This window comes from Corvus moneduloides, chromosome 8 (assembly GCF_009650955.1).
Source record: "Corvus moneduloides isolate bCorMon1 chromosome 8, bCorMon1.pri, whole genome shotgun sequence".
Classification (NCBI taxonomy): Eukaryota; Metazoa; Chordata; class Aves; order Passeriformes; family Corvidae; genus Corvus; species Corvus moneduloides.
Genome location: NC_045483.1, coordinates 25227409 through 25253052, shown reverse-complemented (window position 1 = coordinate 25253052; position 25644 = coordinate 25227409). Strand labels below are relative to the sequence as shown.

Below are 25644 nucleotides of genomic sequence, written 5' to 3'. Positions count from 1 at the left end.
AAATCTGAGAAAGACCCTCAAAGATGTTTGGTTATCAGACACATATCAAACTGACAAATTTCATGGAATACCAAACTTCTTGGCAAGCCTTACTGTATTAACTTTGTCAAAAAGCATTTTTATGCAAGATGCTCTGTTGCTAGCATGTTCATTAATAAAACTTGTGGAATATTTCTTTGCTAGCTGAAGACAAAATAAACCAAACTCATCTAGAAACAAAATAAAACTGAAAGAGATTGCTTCTAGACTTCTGGAAATTTGTAAATGGGACGAAAACCAGCAATAAAACCACAGCAGCTCTCCTGCAGCCTACAGATGGGCTTCTGCTTACAATCACTGCACAGCTTTCCAGTACAACTTAATTGAGCATCCTGGGCCAAAACCAAGCAGCGGTCTCTGAATTTAAGTGACAAGAACTAAAGGTGATTTTTCATTTTGGAAATCAAATTTCAGAGAGGTGAATACCTGGTGCAGTCACTGAGGCTGCAGTTTCACAACAGACCAACCCTATCTGATTGCCATCCCCTCCAGTCCAGCTTCTGCACCCACTTGCTCCTGGCCACATATTTAATCTTCCTTTCACATTGATTCCCACCAGTGATGGTGCTTTTCACAAAGCCATTTCAACATACAAAGTCAGTGGGAAGCTCACCAAACTACCAAAAGAAAAGAGTTTTCTCACAACATTCTGTAAAGGCAACAAATGCTGAATAGATGGCAATAAGGCCTGAAATTGTTTCCTCCACGCTGCCCACCCCAGAGCAACCAGAGGGAGGAGGCAGAAATCGTACTTACTTTTGGGAGCAGATCTAACTGGAGGCTTCTTAGGTGTGAAGGCAAGTAAGGAGTGAAAGTTTGTCCTTTGGCATTGTCCAGAGTATGAACTGTAAGAAAAGCCAGTCTGTTTTTACCAACTTTTTCTCCTGAATCAGTAACCGAGAGCAAGTCAAAGCGCATTTAGCAACATCTACCATTTGCTATTTGCCACAAAATATCAAAACACACACTTTAGCAATACATTTAAAAGAACCAAATTACTGACACACCAGAAAGAAATTTTCCTTGATATTGCAAGACATAAGCATGTGTTTCTTAGCTTTACTACAGAAATATACAGACTAACAGAACAAACTGGGTTTGTGCTCTATATGACTAATGCAAGGAGTATCAGTTTTGCTTTGGAAGACAGGGAAAGAACACTCAAGGGCAACCACCATTCCAGAAACAATCCCCCTATCTTTGGAAGAGGAGTGTGTCAAGTCAGAAAGGAATAGATTAAAAAAAAAAAAAAATAAAGGCATTTTTTGAATGCAAATATGATTAGCCCTCTTCTTTACTACAGCAGCTCAAATTGTGGATGCAGGTTTTTTTTCCATGTACCACTTGAAGAATTCATTGCTTCTTTGTGTTGCTATTTGTGGCAGAGAAGACTTCATATATTCAATTTCATATCCATGTGACAGAAATCTTACAGAGACTGCTACCAGCACCACTGTATGATAGTACTCAAAAGGCAAATAAGATCAGCTTCAAAGGCCCTTATCTTTCCTGGATCTGTGATTTTTTTATACTCCCTGGCCTGCAACAAGGCTGCACTTCTTCCCACAGACCATCTGTGACCAAACAATAGGACTGCAACCTGTCCTCCCTGACACCAAGGGGGGAAAAGCAAGTTAACAAAAAATGGTGTATATTTCAGTGCTCAACAGTGTATAGTCCTACATGATTATCTTATTGCTAAATATTTCTACAACTGTTATTATGTTCATCTCAAGTATATTTCTGAGTGACTATGGGAATAAGAACATCCTTTTGGCAGCTATTGCATCTCACTCTTTGCCTATGGTTGTGATCACCATCAGTATTTCACATGTAAAACCACTCGTGTACAATTAATTAATTAATCCAAGTAGGATTATAGCAATCACTGTGCAGTTTTTAAAATTATGCAGTCGTGTGTGTATGTATACACACACACACACACAAGGAAAATCAATATCCCTAGAGTTTTAACAAAGCAGTTAAACTTTAACACCAGCCCATCACACACAATGCACTGGCCCCTCTTCAATGGGCTGACCAACCTCTGGATAAATAGTAAAGCTGGAACCAAGACATTCCTTTTGATTTCTTCAGTGGGTTGTGAACAATGGAAAAGCAACAAAATTGCTGAGTGACCAAACAAAATACTACTCTGCACATGTTAAAACCAAAATCAAAATAAAAACCAAAACAAACAAATAAGAGACCAAAACCACAAAAAATCCAAACCCAGCCCAAGGAACTCAAAGCCATCTTGATAAGTTAATCACTGTTACCTTTAAAAATGATCATTACTACAGCACTGAGAAAGGTTTACAGCTGATTTAAAAACTGAAAACTCATAATTAACAAATAAAATTTTCTGAAACAAAATATAAAAGCAATTCCCAGAAAGAATAACATTTAAATGAATGGAGGGAAAAGAGGTTGCAAACCTGTCCAAATGAAGAATGCTTCTTTTCTAAGCTGATTGAAAAAAAAGAAAAAGGAAAAAAGGGAAGGGACATTTAACTAAGTAGTTACAAAAAACTTTATCCCATAATGAAATACATCTAGGACTGAAGATATGAAAAGGTATGTTCAGAATTGATTAGGCGGAGTTAAAGCAATGGTCCAAAAGGTCAGAGAATACGAATTTACACTCTAAAGGCAAAGCTTGTTTCTAATACCAAGCAGAGAATTCCTCTCTTTACACACAATATTTTAAGTAGTAGCTCTGCAAGTTCAGCAAGTTTCTGTAGGCTACCTTACCTTGAACATTTCATGAAAGACCTTCCCAGAACGGGGAATAACACACATTTTGTGGTATTTTTGGTTCCTAGCATGCTTAGCAGTGTGATCAATAATACACATTTTTCTCTTAACATTGAAAAATAAATTTGTGGCCCAGTAAGTTTCCCTGTGATTCTCTGCTCTCCAGAAATTGGAGTAATGTTATAAAATCTCTGCTCACAAGTCCTCACACATGTTATTACTGGTTCTGTTCATTAGCCTTGCACAGGTAAATGCTGATCAGCAGAACAGAGGTTGTCTGTTACTAAAGCACACCAGCAGCCCCTTTTCTTCTAGGCTGAGAGCATTTAGGTGATTTTTAGCCCACAACATCTCACAAAAAATCTGATCGATTTTCCCTTGATATCAACAGAAATCCCCCTTCCAGTTTCAAAAGGAGATCAAATCCAGGAAAGCCAAATCCAAGAGACAAAAGCTCAGAACAGCTCCCTAATATTTCTGAATGATATGCTTCACTTCTATGCTTTATTGAATGCAGCTATGGAAATAAGAGGCCTTGTCACCTTCAATGACAGAGAATCCCTAAAGATACAAGATTATATGCTAAATTTTACTTGTCTTGACCTGGGACAAGCTATTCCATAGCAGGTTGGTGAGGTGCTAGGAAGAAAGCTGATAGCAACTGTCTAAAAAATCAATTCTAAAATAGAGTTGACATTAAATGACACAAATTAATTCTTTCTACAAGTATAACCCAAACAGTTTGCTTCCAAAAAAATACCTTATCTTAATGTCTTTAACCAATGCAGTCAGAGGGTCATTTATCATAATCTGTAGTCCTAAAATAAATGAACACTAGCATTTTTGAGGGTTAAAGAATGCCAGTGAAATTACAAGAGGGAACAAGAGGACCCACCAGTTCATGAAACAGGATATCATGGATGGGTGTAAAAAGACTCATAAGATTTTACTCTTTTAAATGCTGTCAATTAAATTTGTGATAACAATCCGAGGACATGAAGCACATTCCTGCAACTCCTTGTAAGCATTTTTTGTGCTAATCTTGGGAATAATCTCTTCAATGTGAACAAAACAACAACAAATATTAAGTGGCTACATGCATTCTTTATAAATAAGGACTTGAAAAAGAAGAGAACACAAAAATGCGGGCTTTGCACGGAAAATGCAAATATGAAAAGGATTAAACCTCTGGATTTTGACATTATGACTGTACTTTTCACAGATCTTTAGGTCTTAGAAATGCAAGTACATCAGCATCAGTTTTTGTTGTTAGCCACTTTTTTCAAACACACTTGAACTTATTTGGGCAGTGGCTGTTCAGGTGAATGGCAGACAAGCTTCTTCCAGGAGCCAGTGAACAAGCTGAAGGGCATATTTGGAGCAGGGCAGCTCAGCATGGGAGTCAGTATGTTGGGGCAAAACCAGCAGGAGCTGTCCTGGAAACCAACTGTTTTGTTCCCAGGATTTCTTGTTGTTGGAGTTTGTGTGCAAAAATCACACCAAATTTAGGATCATAGTATTGTCCATGATGTAAATCTGAAATTCAGTTAGCTGTAAATATTTGATGCTTGTTCAGCTAATTAATCCTCTAATAGCTGCAGTATTCAGATGAAAAGCTCATGAGAATAGGTATGCAATTGGTTTTCCAATATTCTATTTTTGCCAATTCCATAAGACTCCGTTTTACAAACGGCAAAGAGCATAGAAGGGGAGATCCTGGATTACTGGAGAAGATAAGCAGAGCATTTTCCTTGGTAGAAGCAGGAGAGGTTCACTGTATTACATCCAAAGATGCCAACTGCAATGCTCAGGAAGACAGAGAAGGGAAACTATTTATTTATAAATTCTTAGAGCACAATAAAGCAATCAGAAATAGCCAACACAAGCTTGCTAAGGACAGATCATGTCAAAGCAGTCTAACTCCCTTCTTAGGTGGGATAACTGGCCTAGAAACGAGGATACAGCAGGAGTGACACATCTAAAGTATCCTCAAGCCATTTGGTTTGTCACAGAGGGCATTCCCAAATGGACTCTACATCAGCTTCCCCCACAGGGAAACAGCATAAGGACCACAGTCAGCTGAAGAATCATGATGGAGCCACAGTTATCAGTGACCTGCTCCTGTGTCAGTCAGCCAGCCGTCTCCAGTGGCATCATATGGTGCCTACACCATATTCTGCCCAGTCTATTCAATAGTTTAACATCATCAAATATTGTATAAATTACACACGAGAATTTTAGGAACATTACTAAAGCAGGAGGAGACATACTTGGGAAGACAGCACTTAAATTCAAAGGGTTCCTGATGCACGATGAGCCCAGAGAATTGCTAACAAATCCAGTCACACAAAGAGAGGAACTCAGTAAGCAGGAGGTGCAGCAGATCACAGTACGAGCCAAGAGCGTAACTCAGTGTGATTGTTAAAACACGGTTTTAAGAGATGAAAGGAACACAATGTGCAAGCAGTAGTGGTAACTAATCCACTCTTTTTAATGCTAGTGTTTCTCAGCTGGAATACAGTACCCAAATTTGAGCTTCAAATGATAAAAACCCAGGCAGCATCCAGAGAAAAGCAAGAGAAATACCAGAAAATATCCTGCAGAGAAAGACTGTATTTGTTTGCAACATGCACAAACAAATCTTTTATTACAACTTTTCAAGGGCCATTTCAAAGCCATGTGCCATGAATACTGTGTACCTTATCTTGGGTGGATTTCAAGTGATACCTCAGGTCACTTTCAGGCCCCATTTCTATGATGCTTTGTCTGAATATTTCCAACAAGCCAAACCAAACTCCAGCAGTGCTTTCATTGTATAAAAAAGATGTAAAAGAAGAAAGTCATAGACTTGCAAAAGATAACAACTGAATTACACACTCTCTATAATTCAAAAGTAAAAAATGAAAAATCTACTTAATCTATACCTAATCTAAAATTAAATTGTGTAACATTCTTCTCAAGAGGAGCATATCAAGTCAAAGAACTTTAGAAAGCAATCACTCCTGGTGTCCCTACATGCTACAGCAATCAGAGAAATTAAAAAGATGAGGAAGGAATAGTACTTTTAACAGATTTAATAGCCAGTAATTGGGGTAAAACTCCTTTTACAGTTGCAGAAAAAATGAAATTAATAATAACTGCCTTCCAAATCAACCAAGATGCATAGTATCACATAATTATAATGAAGGACTTAAGAAGATTCAGATAAAAAACATTTTAAAATATTTTGACGCTCTGGCACTGACCTGAGCAGATGGAATTGCATTAGGTTTGTTAAATGCCAGCTAAATCAGGCTTTCCACAGGAGATCATGTGCCTACATTAACTATCTGTAAGAAATTAAAACTCACTTTCAAAGTGCTATGATTAATTATGAATAAGCTTTACAATACAATTTTAAGTGGCATCTCTTTCCAGTTAAGTGAAAGCTAAGAGATGCTTGAAATGACTTTGCATGTGCAAGCTATACATTATCTCTACTGTAAAACTGCATGAAAAAGAGTTTCCCCCTATGTACATACAAAGGAGTGATGAAAGGTCAAAGAGAGACAATATTGCTATGAGTTTCTTTGGAGGTTTTTTACCAATGAATGAGCTGAGTGGGTCACAGCACTGGATGCCGTGAGGGCTGGATGGTTCGCCTGGCTTTGCCATTAACTCAGAACAGCATCAGACAAAAATCACTGAACAGAGAACCCATTCCTTTCTTTGAAAAATGAAGTTAGTGGCACTCCTTAGGTTTTCTAAATCATGCCTTATCTATGAAGGAAAAGTACTATTTTTGAGTACTTTATTTTAAGCAATTCAACATCCCCTAGCCAACAAACCTAACTACTCAAAAATAATCAAATAAATTCCAGTTCCCCCAGGAAAGATGAATTTGTTATTGTTTGTAGCATGCTTTAGAGGCCTGAGACAAAAGATGCCTCACAAAAGGTAAGCATTGATTTCAGGAACAAAACACTTACACAAAGCCTTTGTTTTAGCACATTGGAACAAAAGGGAATGCCTGCAAATGAAAGAATTGATAAAGTCTCTGATGATATGACTGAAGAGTGGGGTAAGAGCAGCCTAAATCTGTGTGAGCAGGGCCAAGTGTCTCTTAGCCAGTTAGGTGTTGGCAGCTGCCACCTGCAATGTGTAAAGCAGAAGCTTTAGAATGAGGTGGCACTTGGCCTGCACCATCTGTGCCTCTGTAGCCTCAACAGCAGAGCAGAATTCTTCACGTGCTCTCAGACTGGACCTATATCACTTGTATGGCACTGAGCCTCATTTTCAGCTGGTGTAAGGATTTGAACGGAACAAAGAATCAATTCAGTTGAGAATCTCATATATTGTCACTATCTTGAACCTGAAAGTTAAAATAAAATGTGACTAATGGTGACTCTGAAGTTTATTATTATGAAAATTGGCATTTAGATATGCTTTAGGCCTGAGGAACTACAGCAGTAGCCAGAACTGCATTATATACTTGCTACACCAGCTCATGCATTAATAAATCAGTTGGATGATACATTTCTGGTGGCCGGGTCGTTGTGACCATCAAAATCAACTGATTAGGTTTTTAGTGATCTCAGCTAAACACCAACGTTGGTTTTTGAAGCAGTGTTATCAGGCCCAACTGAGAATATTCTGAGCTGTAAAGGTAAAGAACACACACACCTCTGCCATGAACTAACACATGGACTGATGAAAATAAATGCCTAAAATAATCAGATGGGAGAGAAATGTTATTTCCCGCCTATACTGCTGACCGGTTCAGCATGCATTTACTCATGCCACACGTATGCACTCTTGAAGCATAGATGAGTGTACGACAGAGTGGATATTATGCTCTGCTAAACAAGCTCAGTGTCACCTACCAGGTGCCTGGTCACCTCTGAACTTCCCCACATCACACAGATTGAGGCTGATTCCCTTCAGATCAACTATAAAACGGAAGGATGGAAGGACAGGAAGGGCATATATGCATGGAGATAGCACACAGGGGTGCAGTGAGCACACCAGCACCTGGCCATGCCATGGGGAGACTTTCCTTGTGTTGCTGCTCTTGGGAAAACCATTCCTGGGTACCTACATGCTCATCATGCCTGACTTGCACCTCCCACATCATCAGTAACAGGGAAAAAAGGTCCAAAGATAGAAAAAAAAAAAAAAAAAAAAAAAAGTAAAAACCCCACCCCAAAACAAACCCAAGCCTAACCAACCAACAGAAAAAACCCAAGATATTACCTTGCACAGTGGGAACAGCTAAATGCAAAGAACTATTAGCAGGTGCTGGTGACAGATGGCATAAAGTAACTGCTAAAACAGAGGGGGAACTTGGAAGCACAGGTCTTAATAATTTTCAGCATGCAATAGTGATTTTCTTTTCTTTTCTTTTTTTCTGTGTCTGTTTGTGATGATGACTGTCTCATTTCTGTAATTACCAAAGGTGTCCTTCTTGGTCATGTTTTTCTCATCACAGCAAGGGTGTAGTGCTAATGAGTTTTTCTAAGAAACAGAGATATATACTGGCAGTTCTTCAAACTGTAAACTGGAGCAAAGGCATTTCTGTTGTGAGAAAATCTCAGCACCAAATCATAATCAACCCTGTTACCCACTGGTTATGAGAAAAGGAGGGTAGAGAGATGCAGTTACTTGAAGGAAAGGTTACTGTTGGGTTTGGTTTTTCTTTAGATAACTTTTCTAATTTCATTCAATTTGTCAATAAAATCCCTAAGATGTTTATAGTAGTTTGTGACACTAACCATTACATTTTGAAACATTGTGAACAAAATAGGAAAAAACTTTTCCGTTTAATTAGTTTAAAAGCAAGCTGTTGATTAAAACAAAAGAACGAGTAGGAATCGTAGCTTTTCAAAACCTTGAATCAGCAACACTTTATCAATGATGCCACACCATGTGACAGTTCTCATAAGCTGCAGGCTGTACTCAGCACAGCATTAGTTTCCAATACTTTTCCCGTGCTTTTATCCAGCCTAATCTGGGGTGTAAGATGGTGCAACATGGAATTTCTAATTCCCTCTAGTTTTTCACGTTGTGTGACATTTTGCGACCAAATCAATAGAGCACAGCCTAATATACTCACTGTTTGGAATAAAAAAAATAGATAAAAGCCCCACAATGCAGCGTGGGAGACTAAAACAAGCCAAGGAAGGAGATGCTTAACAAAGAAAACTTCATCCAGAAACAAACTGTAAGAGGCAGGGAATGGTTCTACCTGAATTATGTGACAAAGAAATGCCAAAGCATACACAGGTAAAATATGCTCAAACAAATTCTCAAAAAAGGAAGGATATGACCAAAAAAAAAAAAAAACAACCCCTTAGTATTTTGATACCACATGCCTTGCACTTTCTTATGCCACCTTATCCTGACATATGAGAATTGTGCTCTCTCCTGTAAATGGCACACAGCCACAAGGTAGGAATCCACTGCCTGAGGCTTTCTTTAGAGTGTGTGGAATGGCAACCAAGTTGTGGTGCTTTTTTTCCCCCCCAATCTCATTTCTCGCAGCAACCTTTACTTATTCTTTCAAGTCAATCTTCCATAGAGTAGCCTTTTGTATCTACCAGGAAAACAACGTGTCGCTGAGACAAACAACATCGTGATTCATGCTAGAAGCAGAGTTCAGTGTCTGCTGGCCCTCAGCCCAGATCCTGAAGTGCCCACTCTTATTTTGTAGCCTGCATTACCATAAAAACAATATTTTATTAGCAGAGAATTTCAAACTCTTAATGTACGTCTGGCTTTTTATGGCTGCATAATGTGTGCAAAATTCAAGTCTTTCTTTGCTTCCTTTTCACTTCAAACCAATGAAACACATCCTGGCTGCAACACCAGCCCCTTTTCTTTCCAGAAGTATTCTGGCATCCTCTTTGATATTGTCTTTTTTCTTGGAATAAGGCCTTCTTCTCAAACCTGTTCACCTTCTTCCACACTATCACTTTCAAACACCTTTTATAACAATTTTCATATAGTGACTGTATAAACCATTTTGAGGTCAAAGAGTTTTGAGTTGTCTGTAAACAAGAAAAATGCTGAAGACTTATGTGGGAAATTTCTGGTGCTTTCCAACCTGGATTTTTTTTTTAACTTGAGTTACTGGGTATTTCCTTCCAGAATTAGGGATAGTTGTTTTTTCCACAGCTTCTGCTTTGGTCACATGAGGTGGCTGCCTGAGGCATCACGCTCCTTGGAGGATCCTCATTCTATGCTGGGACACGCGCTGAGGGACACCAGAAAAGACAAGGCTGTGGCCACAGAGGATAGCTGAAAGCACCAACTCATACACTGAGCTTTCACTGAACAGTCAAGCTACAGGGAACCACCTGAATAAAAATAAAGCAAAACAGGGCCCCCAAAACATCATAAAGCTACCAACACCTCTCTGTTATGCAACTTTTCAGATTTTAGTATGAGACAAATAATGGTTCATCATTAATGCAAGTATCAAGGGATTCACCAGCAATGACACTTGCTTTAGAGGAAATCAATGCTCTTTTGTGATGTGACCACACATATTTGTGTTTAAAAAGATGATTAAAAGTGGATAAAGGGCCCAGGAATGGAGATAGGCCAAGGAAAATCTGGCTTAAAACTTGCAAACATTGAGTCCATGCCAAGTAATCTGCTTAACCAAGGAAAACCCCAGTAAACAGCCTATTTCCTGAAAAGTGTACAGCAGTTCTACAGCCAGAAATTCCCCTTCTGACTTGCAAATTGAAACACTTTTCAACAGCGACAACAAAAAAAGGAGCAGACTTACTGCAAGTAATTTGAACTCATTATTCAACATCACCAAGAGTTCTACATAATGGAACAGTAAAGCATAGGATAAGCCTTGCCATGTTGTCATTTTGCAGTTTTCACTACTGAAATAAAAGTGCTCATGGTTAGAGGTGATTGGTAATGGATGGAGATGGTTAAGAAATAGACAAATACATTTTTCATCTTCCACTTCCATGCTTCAGAAAAATAAGAAGAATCAAAGCCAATATAGCCATGTATCAAACCAGAAACAAGGGAGAAAAAATACAGCTCACAAAAGAATCTACAGAAGAACCAGCAAATGGACTTGGTCCCAGCTTGTGCCTTCAGACACTCCCAAGACTATATTGTTTTAATCAGATTTATAGTAATGTTAGACAGCTAAACTGTCAGAGTGCACACATGCCATGCTGTTCCATAATTATGATGGGTAGCAAAACTTTGCATTTCTTTGTGAAGGACCACCATTCTGCTGTGATCTGTGACACCTGGAGAACAGGGGATTGTAGTCTTTGCAGAGCTACCACCATGGGCAAAACTCTATCATGTATAACACACAGCTGTTCCCTATTCAGCTGACCGAAACATTTGCTTCCACCCTGAAAAATTTCCACAAATGGCCATGCTTGGCTCTTGCCTGATGAATCCTGGCAGAGACAGGATCATGAAGGTTGTGGTCTAAGGTCTGCATCTTTATTTTACATGTAGTACTTCTGAGACACATTGAAAAGCATAACATAATAAAAGACATTTAATACCATCTAGATCAGTATGACAAGAACATCTCCAGCAAATTGCAGAAAAAGCAATGGAAATCACTTAATCCACAGTGCCTGCTTAATAACAAAAGAAAAGAGGGCACAGGGAAACCACTATGGAAGAAAACATTTTATTTCTGTGTCTCTCCATGCTTTTTAAAAATCGAGTACACAATTGCACAGGTGTCACAGGGAGGAACAAGTGCTTGAAGTGTAAGAGCAGCTTTTTGCATGAAACAAGCAATAGATAAAGCCTGAGTTTAAAATACAACATGTCAGGGTTGCTTTCCAAAGCCCCATCCAAAAAAGCAGCGCCACTCCATCTTCTACATGCATATAAATTAACCATGGAAGTGAGCTTTGCCCAGTATGTTTTGTCCATTTTTAAAGGGTCTAAATGTTGCAATTAGCTCTACAACCCAAGTCCCACTCCGTGGTGTAAAGCCCCTCTACCACTTCCATAACTCAGGGACTGCTCCTGGCAGCATTGACCTGCACCACACATGGGCAGGTCTCAAAGCAGCACAGCTGGGGGACCTGCACCCCAGGGAAGATGTGCTCTTACACACTTGTGAGGATTTACCAATTTTCACTTCCTCTGCTGGACATTAACCTGTGATCATAGTACCAGGGATAGCCAAAAGGAAATTGATCTCCATTTTAAAGGAGAAAATTAAGATAGTATCATTCATAACATATATGTTTTCCTGACATATTTCCACATTTGTCATATGTTCAAAGTTTAACTGGCAAACATAATCAAATCTGTCTTCTATCCTATTGTCATTGTCAGGGGGGCAAAAAAAAAAGAGGCTTTTCTTCAAATAGGGAAGATGATTTAAGCAGAGTTTCTCTTTCTCACCAGCAACAAGTTGTATTAGGCAATCAAAGACAATCTTCAGAAAGCCACAAATCAGACATTATGAAATTATATTCTGGGTGTCTTTCTTCCTCTTTCCTACTTAAAATAAAACTGAAAGGGAACACAGTTTTCTTCACCCAAGAACTATTTCCTCCAAAATTTCACTGCTTGCTAAATGATTTTAAATTAAAAAAACCATAAAATTTCCCGCATATTCAAAACCCATGACTATTTTTCACTTTTGTTTTAACTATTCCAAGTTCATATTAAAAATAAAAGTTTTAACATGAAATAATGCTTAGTTCCTAGAATCCTTGCAAATCCCCTTCTAGAGTAATAGTATTAATAACCACCTTTCCAAGGCCAGATTACTGCCCATCTTGCATCAGACCACTCCACTTGGTGCTTTCTTTCTCCTGACAAGCATCTGCTCCCTTTAGGTGAAAAATAACTAAAATCCAGCAACAGTTCCCTGTTCCAGGTCAGAATCAATGGCACTGACAAATGATAGTAACAAACCAATGCCAACCAAGAGGACACACCAAGATAACTTTTAACATTATAATGAAGTGCAAGTCAAAATATAGCCACTATGCAGATACAAAAAAAAAAAAAAAAAAAGAAATCCATATTCATATGTTGCAGCAGCCTTGCCAGAGCTTAGAGATAATGCACAGCAAAACTAAACTGCAGTAGTAACATTCAGAACTGGACTCTGCTGCTAAACATGTGGAGCCAATCTTTACATATCAAAAATGGAAGTGAAAAAAGTGACTCCTTCCAAAGTCGGTGACTTCCAATGGCAAAGGAAGTCTATGGCTGTGCTCACAATTAGAGGCATGAATTACAATCTAACCACATAAGACCCATCTTTCGTTCAACAGCACTCTTACAGCTTTCTAGGGAAGTATAGTGCTTTCTAACTTGAGACTTGCAGCATAAATGGGTTTTTTAGGAAAAAATAAAACCACTCGAGTTCACCAATAAACAGCTCTTAAACAGTGAAAAAATATATTGGGACATCATAATATCTCTACAAGGAAGATGCAGAAGACACATAAGTACTATATCCTCTAACATCAAGTTTTGCACTACTATCCTCCAAAATTCTCTGATTTCTATGGGATTTTATTAGCTTTTTTCTCTTCTCCTCCAAATCATTGTAACTGGGTGAATGATGAAAAAACCCCATGAGAACTTTTCTTACTCCCACAGTAGTTTCCCACTTCTCCAAAAATAAACATACCATTATGTTTTTACACTTGCTGTAGGTTCCACTACATAACATTCTGAGAGGGGCGGGGGTTTCCACTCTACAGACATACTGCAGCATCAGTGCTAGCAGGAAGCTGCTCTCTTTACAAAAAAAGGGAAGTTGCCTGTCTGCAGTGTTTTGAAGTCACAGCCTGCCTTTAACCCTGTATGGGCACATCCTCCTTTCCCCAAAGTCAAGTGTGGTACACGCAAGAAACTGAACAAGAAAAGAGAGTGAGTGCTGATCACATCCACACCTGTGCCTAACACAACTCAGCAACTAAAAGCACATCTTGCTAGTGTTGGAAGTCAAGATGAACTTTGCCTTGGAATACTTTTGGTATTTAAAGCACGCCAGGCTTTACCAAAAAAAAGTCTTTAAGTGGAAGCTTCATAAGCATAGCTGGCCTCCTGGTAACCGTGTTTACTGATAGCCAAAACTAAGTACAACTGTATGCTCCTGCTGCTTTAGGTTCTGGTGACACCTGCAGCAGAGCTTGGAAGGCCTGCCAGAAGATTTCTTAATATTTATAGAGGAGCCATGTTCATCCTCATAGCTATGGGAGAAGCTCTCCCTAATCAGGAATACATTTACTGTTTCCAACAAACTACAAACAAACAAAAAACTAGAAAAACCCCAACATTTTCACTTCAGTTCCAGCATGAAATGAGAGGCAGCATTTCTTCACTGATATTATTAGCACGTAAAAATCTTGCATCATATGAAAGTAACAGAAAAATCCAACTCAAAAATGCATTTTCTGTATTTCTTGCTTACTTCCTATCTTTCCTTCTGTTTTGATAATGAAAATCAAAGAAATAAGATTTTTCTTTGAAAACATTCATTTTGAATTAACTTAGAGTTTAATTAAGAATACAAGGACCCTAAAAGTTATTTAAAAGTTGGTTTAAGCTAAGAGCTGATCAAGTACTGAAAACAAAATTCGTTGATAACACCGAAACACTCAGGATAATTCAGAGTTGAAGGTACAAGTATATGAAGATTAGTCCTTAATGGCTGTAAAGCTACTCTCACTCTCATAACTGACACTTACCCTACTTGCGGTAAATATTTATACATTCAGTCACATACTATGCTTTTGGGCAAATAACTGTTAATTTTTAGTCAGATTTTCAAGGGAAATGAGTTTTGTGTGCTTATTCCACTTGTCTGTTAAGTTCCTCCCATACTTAATCCCAGCAAGTAATTAAAATTTGTAAAAGGTAGAGGTCTCAATGGTAAGAAAGGTAGATGTCTCAGAGAAGAACAGCTCAGGTTAGTGCCATGGCTGAAGTCAAAGCACTTCAGCTGTAACAGCCCTCTGTGGCTGGTGCCAGCCAGGATGCTCACAGCTCTGGTTTAATTCCACATTCAGCAAAAAAAGGGCCTTGAAACTACAAACTGACCCAAATCAGCAGTACTAATCACAACATAACATTCAGCTTAGTAATGCAGCAGCAGTGAATTTCCTGAAAATTCAAAAGAAAAAGAAAAAAAGGGGGAAAATAATGCAAGTCCCACTAAAAACCTACAAGTTGGTTTTCGAGTTGTTCTGTGGTGAATAATCTCTGTGTTTACAATAACTACAGTGTGTCTTTGAACAGCTCAAACCTGGATTGTCTTCAATCCATTTTACCTTAGGTGTCAACAGAGCAGCTGCCAGTTTCTCCATATTCTTTATTTTTATGTCACATTTAAACATATATAGTTAAGGACGTCTCCATCATCCTGATGAGATGCTGTGATAGTACTTCTCAAGAAGGAAAAAAAAAAAAAGATTTCTTATTCTTATATGATCAAAACTGCACTAAGGAATAAAATTCTCAATTCCAAGGTTTTTGTGAAACAGTTTAATGAGTTGTCAATTTAGCAATATAAATATTGGTATTTTACTAGAAATAACTTCTTAATGACTATTGAAAAACTGCTGTTACTGGTGGATTTGAGTTGGGGGGGGGATTTAACCTTTCCAACTCTTCCTATTGCCTTTCTCTTGGCACCTAGTGTTTAAAATCCTGCCTTTTCCCTTTTTTTGTATACCATAATTTGTGTTATTTCCTTCTTATAATCTTCCCCTCTCTGAAAATATGTATGTCAAATTTTAGTCTTTTACTACAATGCATTTTCAGTGCAAATTAGCAGTGTGTTCTAATAGTAATCCATTGCACCCCTCATTTTAAGGGGAAGGAGGCAAGACACATGACAAAAATCATAGAGTGAAATAGCTGGAAGTCCACCCACTGGGAAAGGCTGGATGGCAGAACCACTGTGCAATGCTGCTGTAAAGAAATGCAAAGTAAGTATTATTTTACTTTATATGAGTCTTACATAATTTTTTTTTAAAATTTGAAAGCACCAGTGTAGGATAATTTATAGTTAGAGAATTATATTGTTCAGAAATCACATTGAGCCATCTTAGACTTGAATAAAATTTAGTTCAGACATTAGAGAGCAGAAGAATGCATCTTGGAACTATGTGAAGCCAAACTGTGCACTAGGAAATGCAGGCAAGTACACTGCAGTAACAGTTCATTGTAAAATTCAATATTGCTGATATTTGCTTTCAAAACACACTCCCCTGCCTCCCATCCTTTCCTTCTGTCACTTCGGGCAAATCTGTGGTTAAGGGATTCCGTGCACCTCAGTCGTCCACTTCTCAAACCTCATCTAAACACACACCTCACTTGGTAAAGCAAAACCATTCTTATCCATCACTCATGTCCATTGCAGAAACCTCGTCCTCTGCAAGCCTAAATTAAGTGTATTCCACTGACCTCTTCCAAAAGTATCCTACTAGCATGTAATCACATCCCTATGTTCTAAGCTTCCCCTTCTAAACTGTTGCTTCACATTTCTTCTATAGAAATGCCAGTTCCATTTCCATAAAATTTTTTTGTCATCGTCTTTTGCCATCACCTCTGCTTTCTTCCTCATTCTTCACCGATTGTTCTGTTTCCCCAGTCTGCTTATTTCTACATCCTTATTAAAATTTCTATACCTTTACACAAAACAAAACAAGACCCCCCTCATCACTAGCATTATGCCTTCAGTAACTACAAACTAAATTACCTACACAGAATATTCCTTTCATTATTTACTTATTTGCCTCTGCTTGGAAGATTTTACACTGTAGACATATATGGAATGGAGAGAATTTCTCATTTCTTATTATTACTGATTCAGGTCTCCCGACAGAACACATCTACAATTCTTCCTGTATGATTTAAGTGAGCTTCTGAAGAATTTCTGGTATGCATTGGACATTACTATGCAAAAATCAAGTACAAAGAATGGTCAAATAAAAGCTAGTTTAATTCCAGAGCATTAGTTCTGAGCTGTCAGATCTCCATAGCATACACTCTAAACAGTTTCTAGGTAGCTTTGTAGGAATTTTATTTTAGAAAAATCAAAACAAAACCGGCAAAAAAACCCAAACCAACAAAAACTCCAGAAAACAACAAATTAAGTCATACTACACCAAAACAGGAATTTTGGAGAAATTTTAGCAGCAATGTTATAAGAAAACAGCCAGTTAGAAACGCCTGCCCAAAATCTACTTCCTTTCCTTCACAACATCTTTACGCGGGTCTTAACCAGCAAGTCAATTCCTATAACCCAAAACGCAGAGGAAACAGCGGAACAGCCCTGGTTTCGCTGCAGCTTAAGGGCAGCAGGAATGGAAGTTCCCAGTCCGTGCCCAGCACATGACACCTACGTAATGGAGGGCTGAGGCTCAGAATTTCCTCCCGTGCAGCACCTTCCGCAGTACTTTCGTTTTTTCTGGGTATAATGGTAACGGGAAGCCGGGGCTGCCCACACTCCCTGCCCGAGCGCAGCCAGAGGAGCGGCACAGCAGCTCTTGGCTCCTGGGCAAGCACAGAGCAGGGACAGGTTCCGGGGTGCCCCAGCTGGGAGAGGACATGGTCCTGGAGAGCCAGGTAAGTCTGCACAGTGCTGTGGGCTCTTCTGTCTGCTCCATGTTCTGCTGGTGCTTTAGGAGGCTCGTTCGGCTCCAGGAAAACCACAGTGACAGTAGCTCTGTGCTGGGTATGGCAGGGTTCAGCCACCCCCAGACACACAGCCATGCACGACACAGTGATTTAATGCTATGCTACAGAGAAAGCACACTTAAAATTGTGCTTTAATTTAATTTCAGGTTATACATTCACTGGTTATTCTGTGCATTGCGTCGTGCTTGGGTCACTTGTAATGAATCGATGCCGCGCAGAAGGAAGATTACATGGCGGTAGCTTTACGCAATGGTGGTGTGGAGAAATGGAAACCGAGGTTAATATTTTATGTTACTGTGGTCTGTGAACTTTTTTTTGCTCTGGAGAGGTGTAACAGAAAAGACAGAAACATAGATTTGAATGTTTGAATGAATGTTCACCAAGTGAGATGGTTTCAGTATTGTACAGGCGGGTTTAAAGTGATGCAGTACACCGCATCACAAACACAGAATCAAAGTTCTCTTGCAGGGATGTTTGAATTTGTCCTTTGGAGTCAAACCCATCCCAAGCTCAGGTGATGTTTCCAGAACATCAGTAGTCAAGTTTCAAATATTTGCAGCAAAGATAGGTACTTCTTCTCAAAGATTTCTCTCAGTCCCTCCTTTTCCAAGTTAAGCAGCAAAGCTGAAATTTCAAGAGTAACAGGGCATTTGAATTGCAACATGCACCTGCTGTCACCTTATGCGACAGAATAAAAAATATTTTCTGTAAGATCAAAAAAATAGGTTTTATTTTCAAAAAATTGCAAAGGGATGCTTTCATTTTAACTTCTGCTACACCAAAACCACTATCATGATACTTTACAGAGAAATAAAGGTTTCTGCTGCAACAAATAAGATCCAACTCTGGACTAAGTTTCTCTATCTGGCGAATTAAAGCTTTAAGTGGATTGGTAGGGACCTGATGCACATAAGTCGTGCAATCCCTTGAGAAATTATTTTCAAATTAACTAATAAGATATTGCACTGTGTATAGCTTATTAGAAAGAAACATTGAGCAGCAACAGCACATAGCTACTGTGCCTGGGATTTAAAAGCCGGATTTAGCTGTCATGTCCATAATTCTTAGTGCATTGGTTATGTAAAGGAGTAGGTGAGAGGAGGGTTTAGTTTCATATTAAGGAAAGTAAAAAGGCTCTGCAGAATGTAATTGCAGGATTAGTAAAAAGTATAAGGCAGCTTTGCTCTGCTATCAAAGACCATACAAGCTTTACATATCAAGGCAATTCATGGAAATACTCGTATAGAAAACTTGAATAATTGAAAATGAGATTGGTCTTACATTAAAGGATAAAGCAGATGTTTTCATATTAAAAAATCATATGTGTAGCAAAGAACTTGGTAAATTTTCACAGGAAACTTTAAAGGTTAGTTCCACAAATGGAGGGAATAATATTCAAGAGCTTTTTTACCAACCCTGATAGTTACTTTAGTAATATCTCTGCAACTTTCTAGATGTTCAAGAGATCTACATGTCACAGGATTTCTATGCATGAGAACATTTTGACAGTAATTGCCATTCATCTTGAGGGGGAAAGTTAAAGGTAAAGAGACAAAGCAAGCAAATGCCTTGAGAATAATTTTTAGACAGAGAATCACAGTATGGGGACAACACTTAAGAACAAAGAAACTATAAAGGCAACAGATGAGGTGAGTAGTTGAACCTAGCTGGGCAGAAAAAGGGGAAATCATAAGAATTAAGGGTGAAAACTTGTCAGTTTTGGTAATATATACAACCCTGATCACAGAAAATGAAGTTATCATAAAAACATTCTTTAACAAAGCTGCTGTTTCAAAACTAGAAGGGCACAAAAATTTGAGATTGCACACCAGAATGCATCAGTGAAGTCTACCAAGGTAGCACTACACCTAGGGTAAAGAAGTGCTAAGGGAGGAAATCCCAGGGAAAAAGTAATCATTGATTTAGCCTCATGCAAAAGTCACCTACGGGGCACAAGTGATTTAGTTGTATGTGATTGCAAAAAGGGGCAATTAAAAATAAAATTTAAAACCATTACAGAGAACTGGAGTGAAAGTGCTTTGCTTAGAATACATATAAAGACAGGGACTACTGCTTTCTAATTTGTGAAACCAACTTCAGAACTTCCCCACTGAAACAGAACAAGTTAACCATTTTTTAATGCAGATGACATTAGAGGAACTGAAAATATAATAAATGCATAAATGGTTCACGTGGAAACAAAGGTTATCAAAATAATTATTTGATGCTTTGACACGGAAGGACCTCTAGTTTCAACCTTTAGCTGCAACTGTCATGGACTTAGATTACCCTTTGTCACACAGCCAGCCTTGCACCAGCCCTTGCACAACTCCTGTCCTGTCCTAAGGAGACACAGATCAGCCTTGCTGTCACATCCCATTAGGAGCTAAGCTGATAAAACCTACTGGGATTCCAAGGTGACATCGCTTCTTTCATTACGTTTGTCACAATATTGATTAGATTAAGGTCTGGAGCCCATCTTTGGCCTGCCACTGACCCATCACATCTCCTGGGAAATTCTGCAGAGTAGGACACAAAATTGAAAATGACTGGAACAATAGAGATGTTCAAGATGGTCATAGCTCATGGGACTCACACAGATGTGACAAGTACTGATTTTTACTAACTATGCATCCTAATACATTAATCCCAAACTTGACAACTACATATTATATTATCTCCTCCACAGTAGTCAGCCTTCAGGAGCTTAATGGCATGAAAATAACCCACCAAAGATTTTCATTTCTTTCACTGGAGTAAATAACAACATGGTCGAAGTGCTGCCTAGCTAATTTTCCCTATCAAAATTTTAAAGAGTAAATAAAGAGCAGGTTGGTTTGCTGTCTGTGTAGCAAACCTTGTATCAGTTGTCTCCCGTGGCATGTTTAGTTTTAGATGTTTCACTCACACAGGACAACTGAAGATTCAGTTCAGAGAACTGCACAGCTGAGCCATATGGCATCCACATAATCGTAGCAGTTAACTGCTAAAGACCCCTACACCTGTTCTTACATGTTCAACAGGCTTTACTTATTGGCATTAAACACTTCTAATATAATACATTCTCTGTGTTGATAGAGGCTTTGTATGTGACAGATTTGATAGTTCCAAAGGCAAAAAGGACTACTCCGAATTGCCAAAAAAGTTTTCAGATTTAGACAGAATGAAAGTTGGTGATTTCTATTTTTTTTTTTTAATCTTTTTCAGTATTAGGTCAGCTTTTCCTGTTTCACATGTGGGCTGCTTTACAAATACCATCAGTAGGCATAGCTGAACTTCAAGGAGCCTGAGCAATAAGTTCAGTAAATGTCACTCCTTTTACCTACACCTTTACCTCCCACATATAACACCCACTCCCTCTGACAACACCAAACCTATGGTTTGAATTTTCCTTTCTTCTAAGTGTTCCCTCCTTCTCCTTATCTTCACACAGCTTTGCAAAATAGGATAGCTAAGCAATCAGCATCCCATAAGTAAAATAAACATTGCTATTTGCAGTAGGGAAGCTGTAGCACATCTGTCCCACGCAGTAAAACCCCTGTCAGAAGAGGACACAGTGTGATAGCCCAGGAACCTCAGGGTCTCACGGAACAAGAGCTTCCAAATTTGATTCTTGTACGCTTCGAAGGATAAAGCAACATGAAGCAGAACAAGAACAGTGTATTTCATTCAGTTTAGTATGGCAGAACACTGCTTGTTTTATTTCCATGGGAGTAGAAAAAACATATCAAGAAGGAAAAAAACCAAACATCCAAGATTTTTTTCTGTATAAAATGTTATTTCTTAAACATGCAGATGAAAATACATATTTCAGTTTGCTGCTTTGATCTTTTCACAACTGTTAAGATTCCTTTAAGTCCTCTCACCCTGTTCTTAAACTAGCCATTCTTTTTTTCTTTCAGAAAAAAAGGAGTCGAGTTTCTCTTAATATAATCCCAGCTATTTTTTTTTAATAGAAATTTTTTGTATGCTACTGAAAGATTTGACACACAATTAGCATTCCATTGAAAAAGACTTTAAAAATTAAGACCACACAGAGAAAGAACAATACTTGATTATGGGTTTAGTTTAAATAAACTTGCTTTAAATGCACTCTAAAATATTTAAATTGAATGAGATCCAGCTATCTATACCCATAAATAATACTCATCCAACATAATAAACCCAATAAACTCATCCAACATATCTTCATGCTCTGCAGAATTTTACCTGTAGGTTATTACTATGCGGACTTCAATTAAGATGCAATAACAGCTTTTACATCGAAAAACTATGGTTTGCACCTTGAGGATGTAAAAAAAGCAATATTCTGAGGACTGCCCAGGATCAATCTTTTTATGCTTTAAGGGCTGAAAATTGTGGGAGGAGGTTTCAGCCAGAACTAGAAGGTTTTCTCTTTGGAAGGGTACAGTTCTTCTCCCAAATAAAAATGTTCAGAAGATCCCTTCCTGCATTATCAAACAATATCCTCTAATTGTATTACACTTATGCCCTTGCTTAAACCATTAAAATCTAAGTGGTACAACAGCTGCACTCTTCACACATTATAAAATAATGAAATCCTGAGCACAGACCAAAAGGAAAAAGTAACCTTTCCTCAACACCGTAATATACCATTAAAAAAAAAAATTAAGCAGATATTTTTGTTGCACATCAATATCTTTGTTTACAAAACCCCACGACCACTTATTTTGCCCAGAATACACAACACAAATCTAAGGGGACGTTTGCATTAAAATTCTTCATTCATATTAACATGGGAAGAACCTTTCCTTCCTCAAAGAAAGCAATATGCTGTACACATATGTGGAGAAAGTAACTTTTCAGAAGTTTTAAATAACTTTAGTGTCAAATAGATCTTGACCCACTTCTGTGTTCCTATATCTTCACCCTCTTTTCTGCATTCCCTCCTCACATGCACTACTTTCCCAGCTCATCCACACCTCCTGCTGTGGCCCCAGCAGGTACATGCCCTGCCTTGATCCCGTCTCCTTACTAATCCAATATGTGGCCCAGCTGTCTTTGGCAGCATTAATTACATTCCTCTCCTGTCCTATCAATTGCTGGCCTCTTCATTACCACTGCTGGCTTTGGTTACCAGGAAGAGGATTTATTTCTATTCCCCGCTTCCCTTCACTCCCCATCATCTTCTGGTCTCACCAAAGAGATGCGCTGGAGTCCTGCACATGAGCCTAAGCAAACCTCCAGCTCTGCCACCTGGTACTTTGCAACCCAGAAAGAAGAAACTTTAGCTGAAGGCTGAGAGTTCTTGCTCTGTGCAGATCACAGACTGTGACAGAAACGGACTTGACACCGCTGGTTTTGTTTGATGGTTTCTGATGTGTCTTCCCACTAGAGAAACAGAAAGCCAAGACACCCTAAAGCTACCTCTCAGCTGTATGAGTTTGATACTTTGCAGACTTCAGAAGGAAGAGGGTGAAGATGCAAAAAAAGCTTTGTCAATCATTTGGACTATGCACAGCTTGCTTGTGTCAGTGTGCTGTCCTCTCCCTGGTGATTGTTTCAGCCAGAATCTAAGGTATAAATGTGTCCCCTGCCCACAGTGCCTCTACCTGCAGAGAAAGAGCTTCCAAGTCAAGTTTGAAAAGTACTATAGAGCATGTCAAAAGAAGTGTACAGGAACCCACTTCTTTGAAATTGCTGACATTTTGGAGGATGAAAGAAGCTTCAAATCTCCAGGGCTCCCGCCTTACAGGCACTAAGAAAAAATAAATCCCTTGAAAAGAAAAGAAAAAGAAGAAGAGAAACTGCCTATCTCTGTTTTTAGAAGTTCGTATATTTAAATCCCTTGAGGAAGGGAATAGTTTGGGAAACTGACAGTGAAAAATAGAAGACTGAAAATAAGTCTGATTTTTCTGATATGTTTTAATTTTATTTTTTTAATGAGAAATGGGTTTTGAAATAAATGTAATCTGCAAAAGCAATATAATTTATCCACCAAAAGGCAAGAAGTTAGGAAAACACCATCTAGAAATAGTCTGGCCAAAATTTAATTTGCTTTCAGAGACTGCACATGTTTATCATCAGCAATAGGCATCCCATTACTGGTTTTGCCACCAGCCAATAACAGAAATGCATGCTGCTTCTTTATTTTTCTTTTTATTCAAGTAATAGCCTTCCTTACAAGACAGAGTAAGTGAATCCTAAAACTGGTACTGTAAATCTCAGTAATACATGCAACCCTTTTAGCCAAACTGGATGTTTGAAAGTAAACTAGAACAGCCCTACCTCACTGAGAGCAGCTTTGTCTCACCCACTGGTGTCTGCAGACGCAGGGCTGAACAACATCTATCACTGGCTTTGATAACCACTTGAAACAAGAAGAATAATGCTGCTCTACTTGGAGCAGATGGACAAGTTAGGATAGCAGAGCTGCAGGAAGCACACTAAGCTGAAGCGGGGTGTGACCAGACCTCTGCCTTGTGCCCAGGTCTATGGGCAGAGACTGAGGACAAATTAAAGCAATTGCCAGGTTTCTCTGACTTGTGTCATGGGGCATCCATATGTGTTTTAGGACGAAAACCAGACAGTACTGAATGCTTTCAAATTATAACCAGAATCTAGTTTGGACCCGTTATTTTATATTATCTTCTGACCATGCTTTTGCCACAGGAAAAAAAGCTCTGAAAACCATGTTTACATACTTAAATGAGAAAAGGAACTGCTATCCCCTTATATTTTTCATTTCTGAAGGTCTTAAGGGAGGAGTGAGAACACATAGTAAATAAATAGCTTAACAGACTGTAAACAACTAAAGCCTTGCCTCTTGCAAAACTATAGCCCCTGTGATTAATGTTTCAGGAATTATATTAAAATGCAATAACTTTCCCTGTAGACTGGTGATACCCAGGAGAAAAGATTCTCTGCCTTGAATGAGACCATGAAATTCGATTTGTGTATTCTAAAGAAAGAAATAACAATCTCTTAATTTAGATAGATTTCTTAACAAAGGCAGCATCTTCCTCTTTTGATCACAAATTAAGCAATAAAAATAAAGAAGTCAGGCTGTCTGACTGCATGAAAGAAAGGGAGAATCTGCATGAAGTAGGCCTCTCTTGTAATTAATAATAACAAATTGACAGGCATTACATCTACTCTGCACCTTCCAGTATCGTGACTCAGAACTGTACTGTAAAAGCTGTACACACTGCTAACAGCTCCTTTCTTTAAGGGCTGCTTGTGCTAAAGAAAACTTGTGAACTGAGTAAAGAATTTAGGGCATCAGTCACTGCTGGACTAAGATAACATCTCAGAAACTTCAGGGGTGGTTGTGGAGTTTGCTCATACCCCTTGGTACTTTCTCACCACTCAGACCAATAATTAGGCATGTGATGACTGACCTTAATTTTTAGGGAACAGACTCTAGCAGACTTGTTAAAGGACAGAGGAAAACCCATAAATTAAGATTAAATGCAGCACACACACACATGCACAGATGCAATCAGCACTAAACCAGTGCTCCAGGCAGAGGTACCCTTACCAGGCTCTCTCCCCCTGGCCAGGGTAAGGCTGGCTCTTCCCAAATGCTGCCTTCCCCACTCTGTTCCCATGACAGCAAGCTCAAATTTCACCTCAAGTTTAGCAACTCTGTTCTACACCAGGGTCACTGATTAATGCCATGACCCTTGACTCACTAACCTCAGCAGTAACAAAACAGAAGGCTCTGGGCTTACAGCCCCAAATTTTAAATTGGTTTAAGGGAAGGTCCCTGCTGGGGGGCAACAGTGGAACTTGCAGAGATGTTTTGTATGAATAAACAGAGATAATTTTTACCCCTCTTAGCCTTTTCTGAAATTTAGTAGCAATAGAAAAGTAAACAGGTAACTGTTCCAGCACAGCCTTAAATAATTCAAAGAATCACACTCTGCCTACCTGAAAAATTCAGAGCAGGCCCTGTAACAGTAAACAGGTTTTTAATCAATTCTAAAATCATAAGAATACAGAAGATAGATGACACTAAAACTTAATTTATTTTCTATTCGGCAGAATTTAATAGAGCCTGAACGGCCCTCTCAAACTGAAATAGGAACACAAGTTTTAAATAAACTTCTTCTGGGCACATCTGCAGGGAACAGTTCACGATCAAGCAGTCCTTGAAATTTCTCATGCCATTTGCTGTTAGAGCAATACACAAGTTTTAACCACTGCAAGGAGCTTCAGCCGTGTCTA

At 38.7% G+C, this 25644-nt stretch overlaps 1 protein-coding gene across 3 annotated transcripts in view; it reads left to right on the top strand.

Annotated features, from left to right (window-relative positions):
* RASGEF1A (RasGEF domain family member 1A) overlaps window positions 1–25644 on the top strand; it is a 156507-nt gene that overhangs the window by 86946 nt on the left and 43917 nt on the right. The window contains exon 2 of one of the 3 annotated variants that reach the window (XM_032116934.1): window positions 15626–15740. The exons of 1 other annotated variant lie outside the window; for it this stretch is intronic. In XM_032116934.1, coding sequence (XP_031972825.1) covers window positions 15699–15740 — 42 coding nt within the window. In that variant the 5' untranslated portion in view covers window positions 15626–15698. Of the gene's footprint in view, window positions 1–15625; window positions 15741–17291; window positions 17383–25644 lie in introns of those variants that run through there. One more of the 3 variants, XM_032116935.1, reaches the window with a different exon arrangement.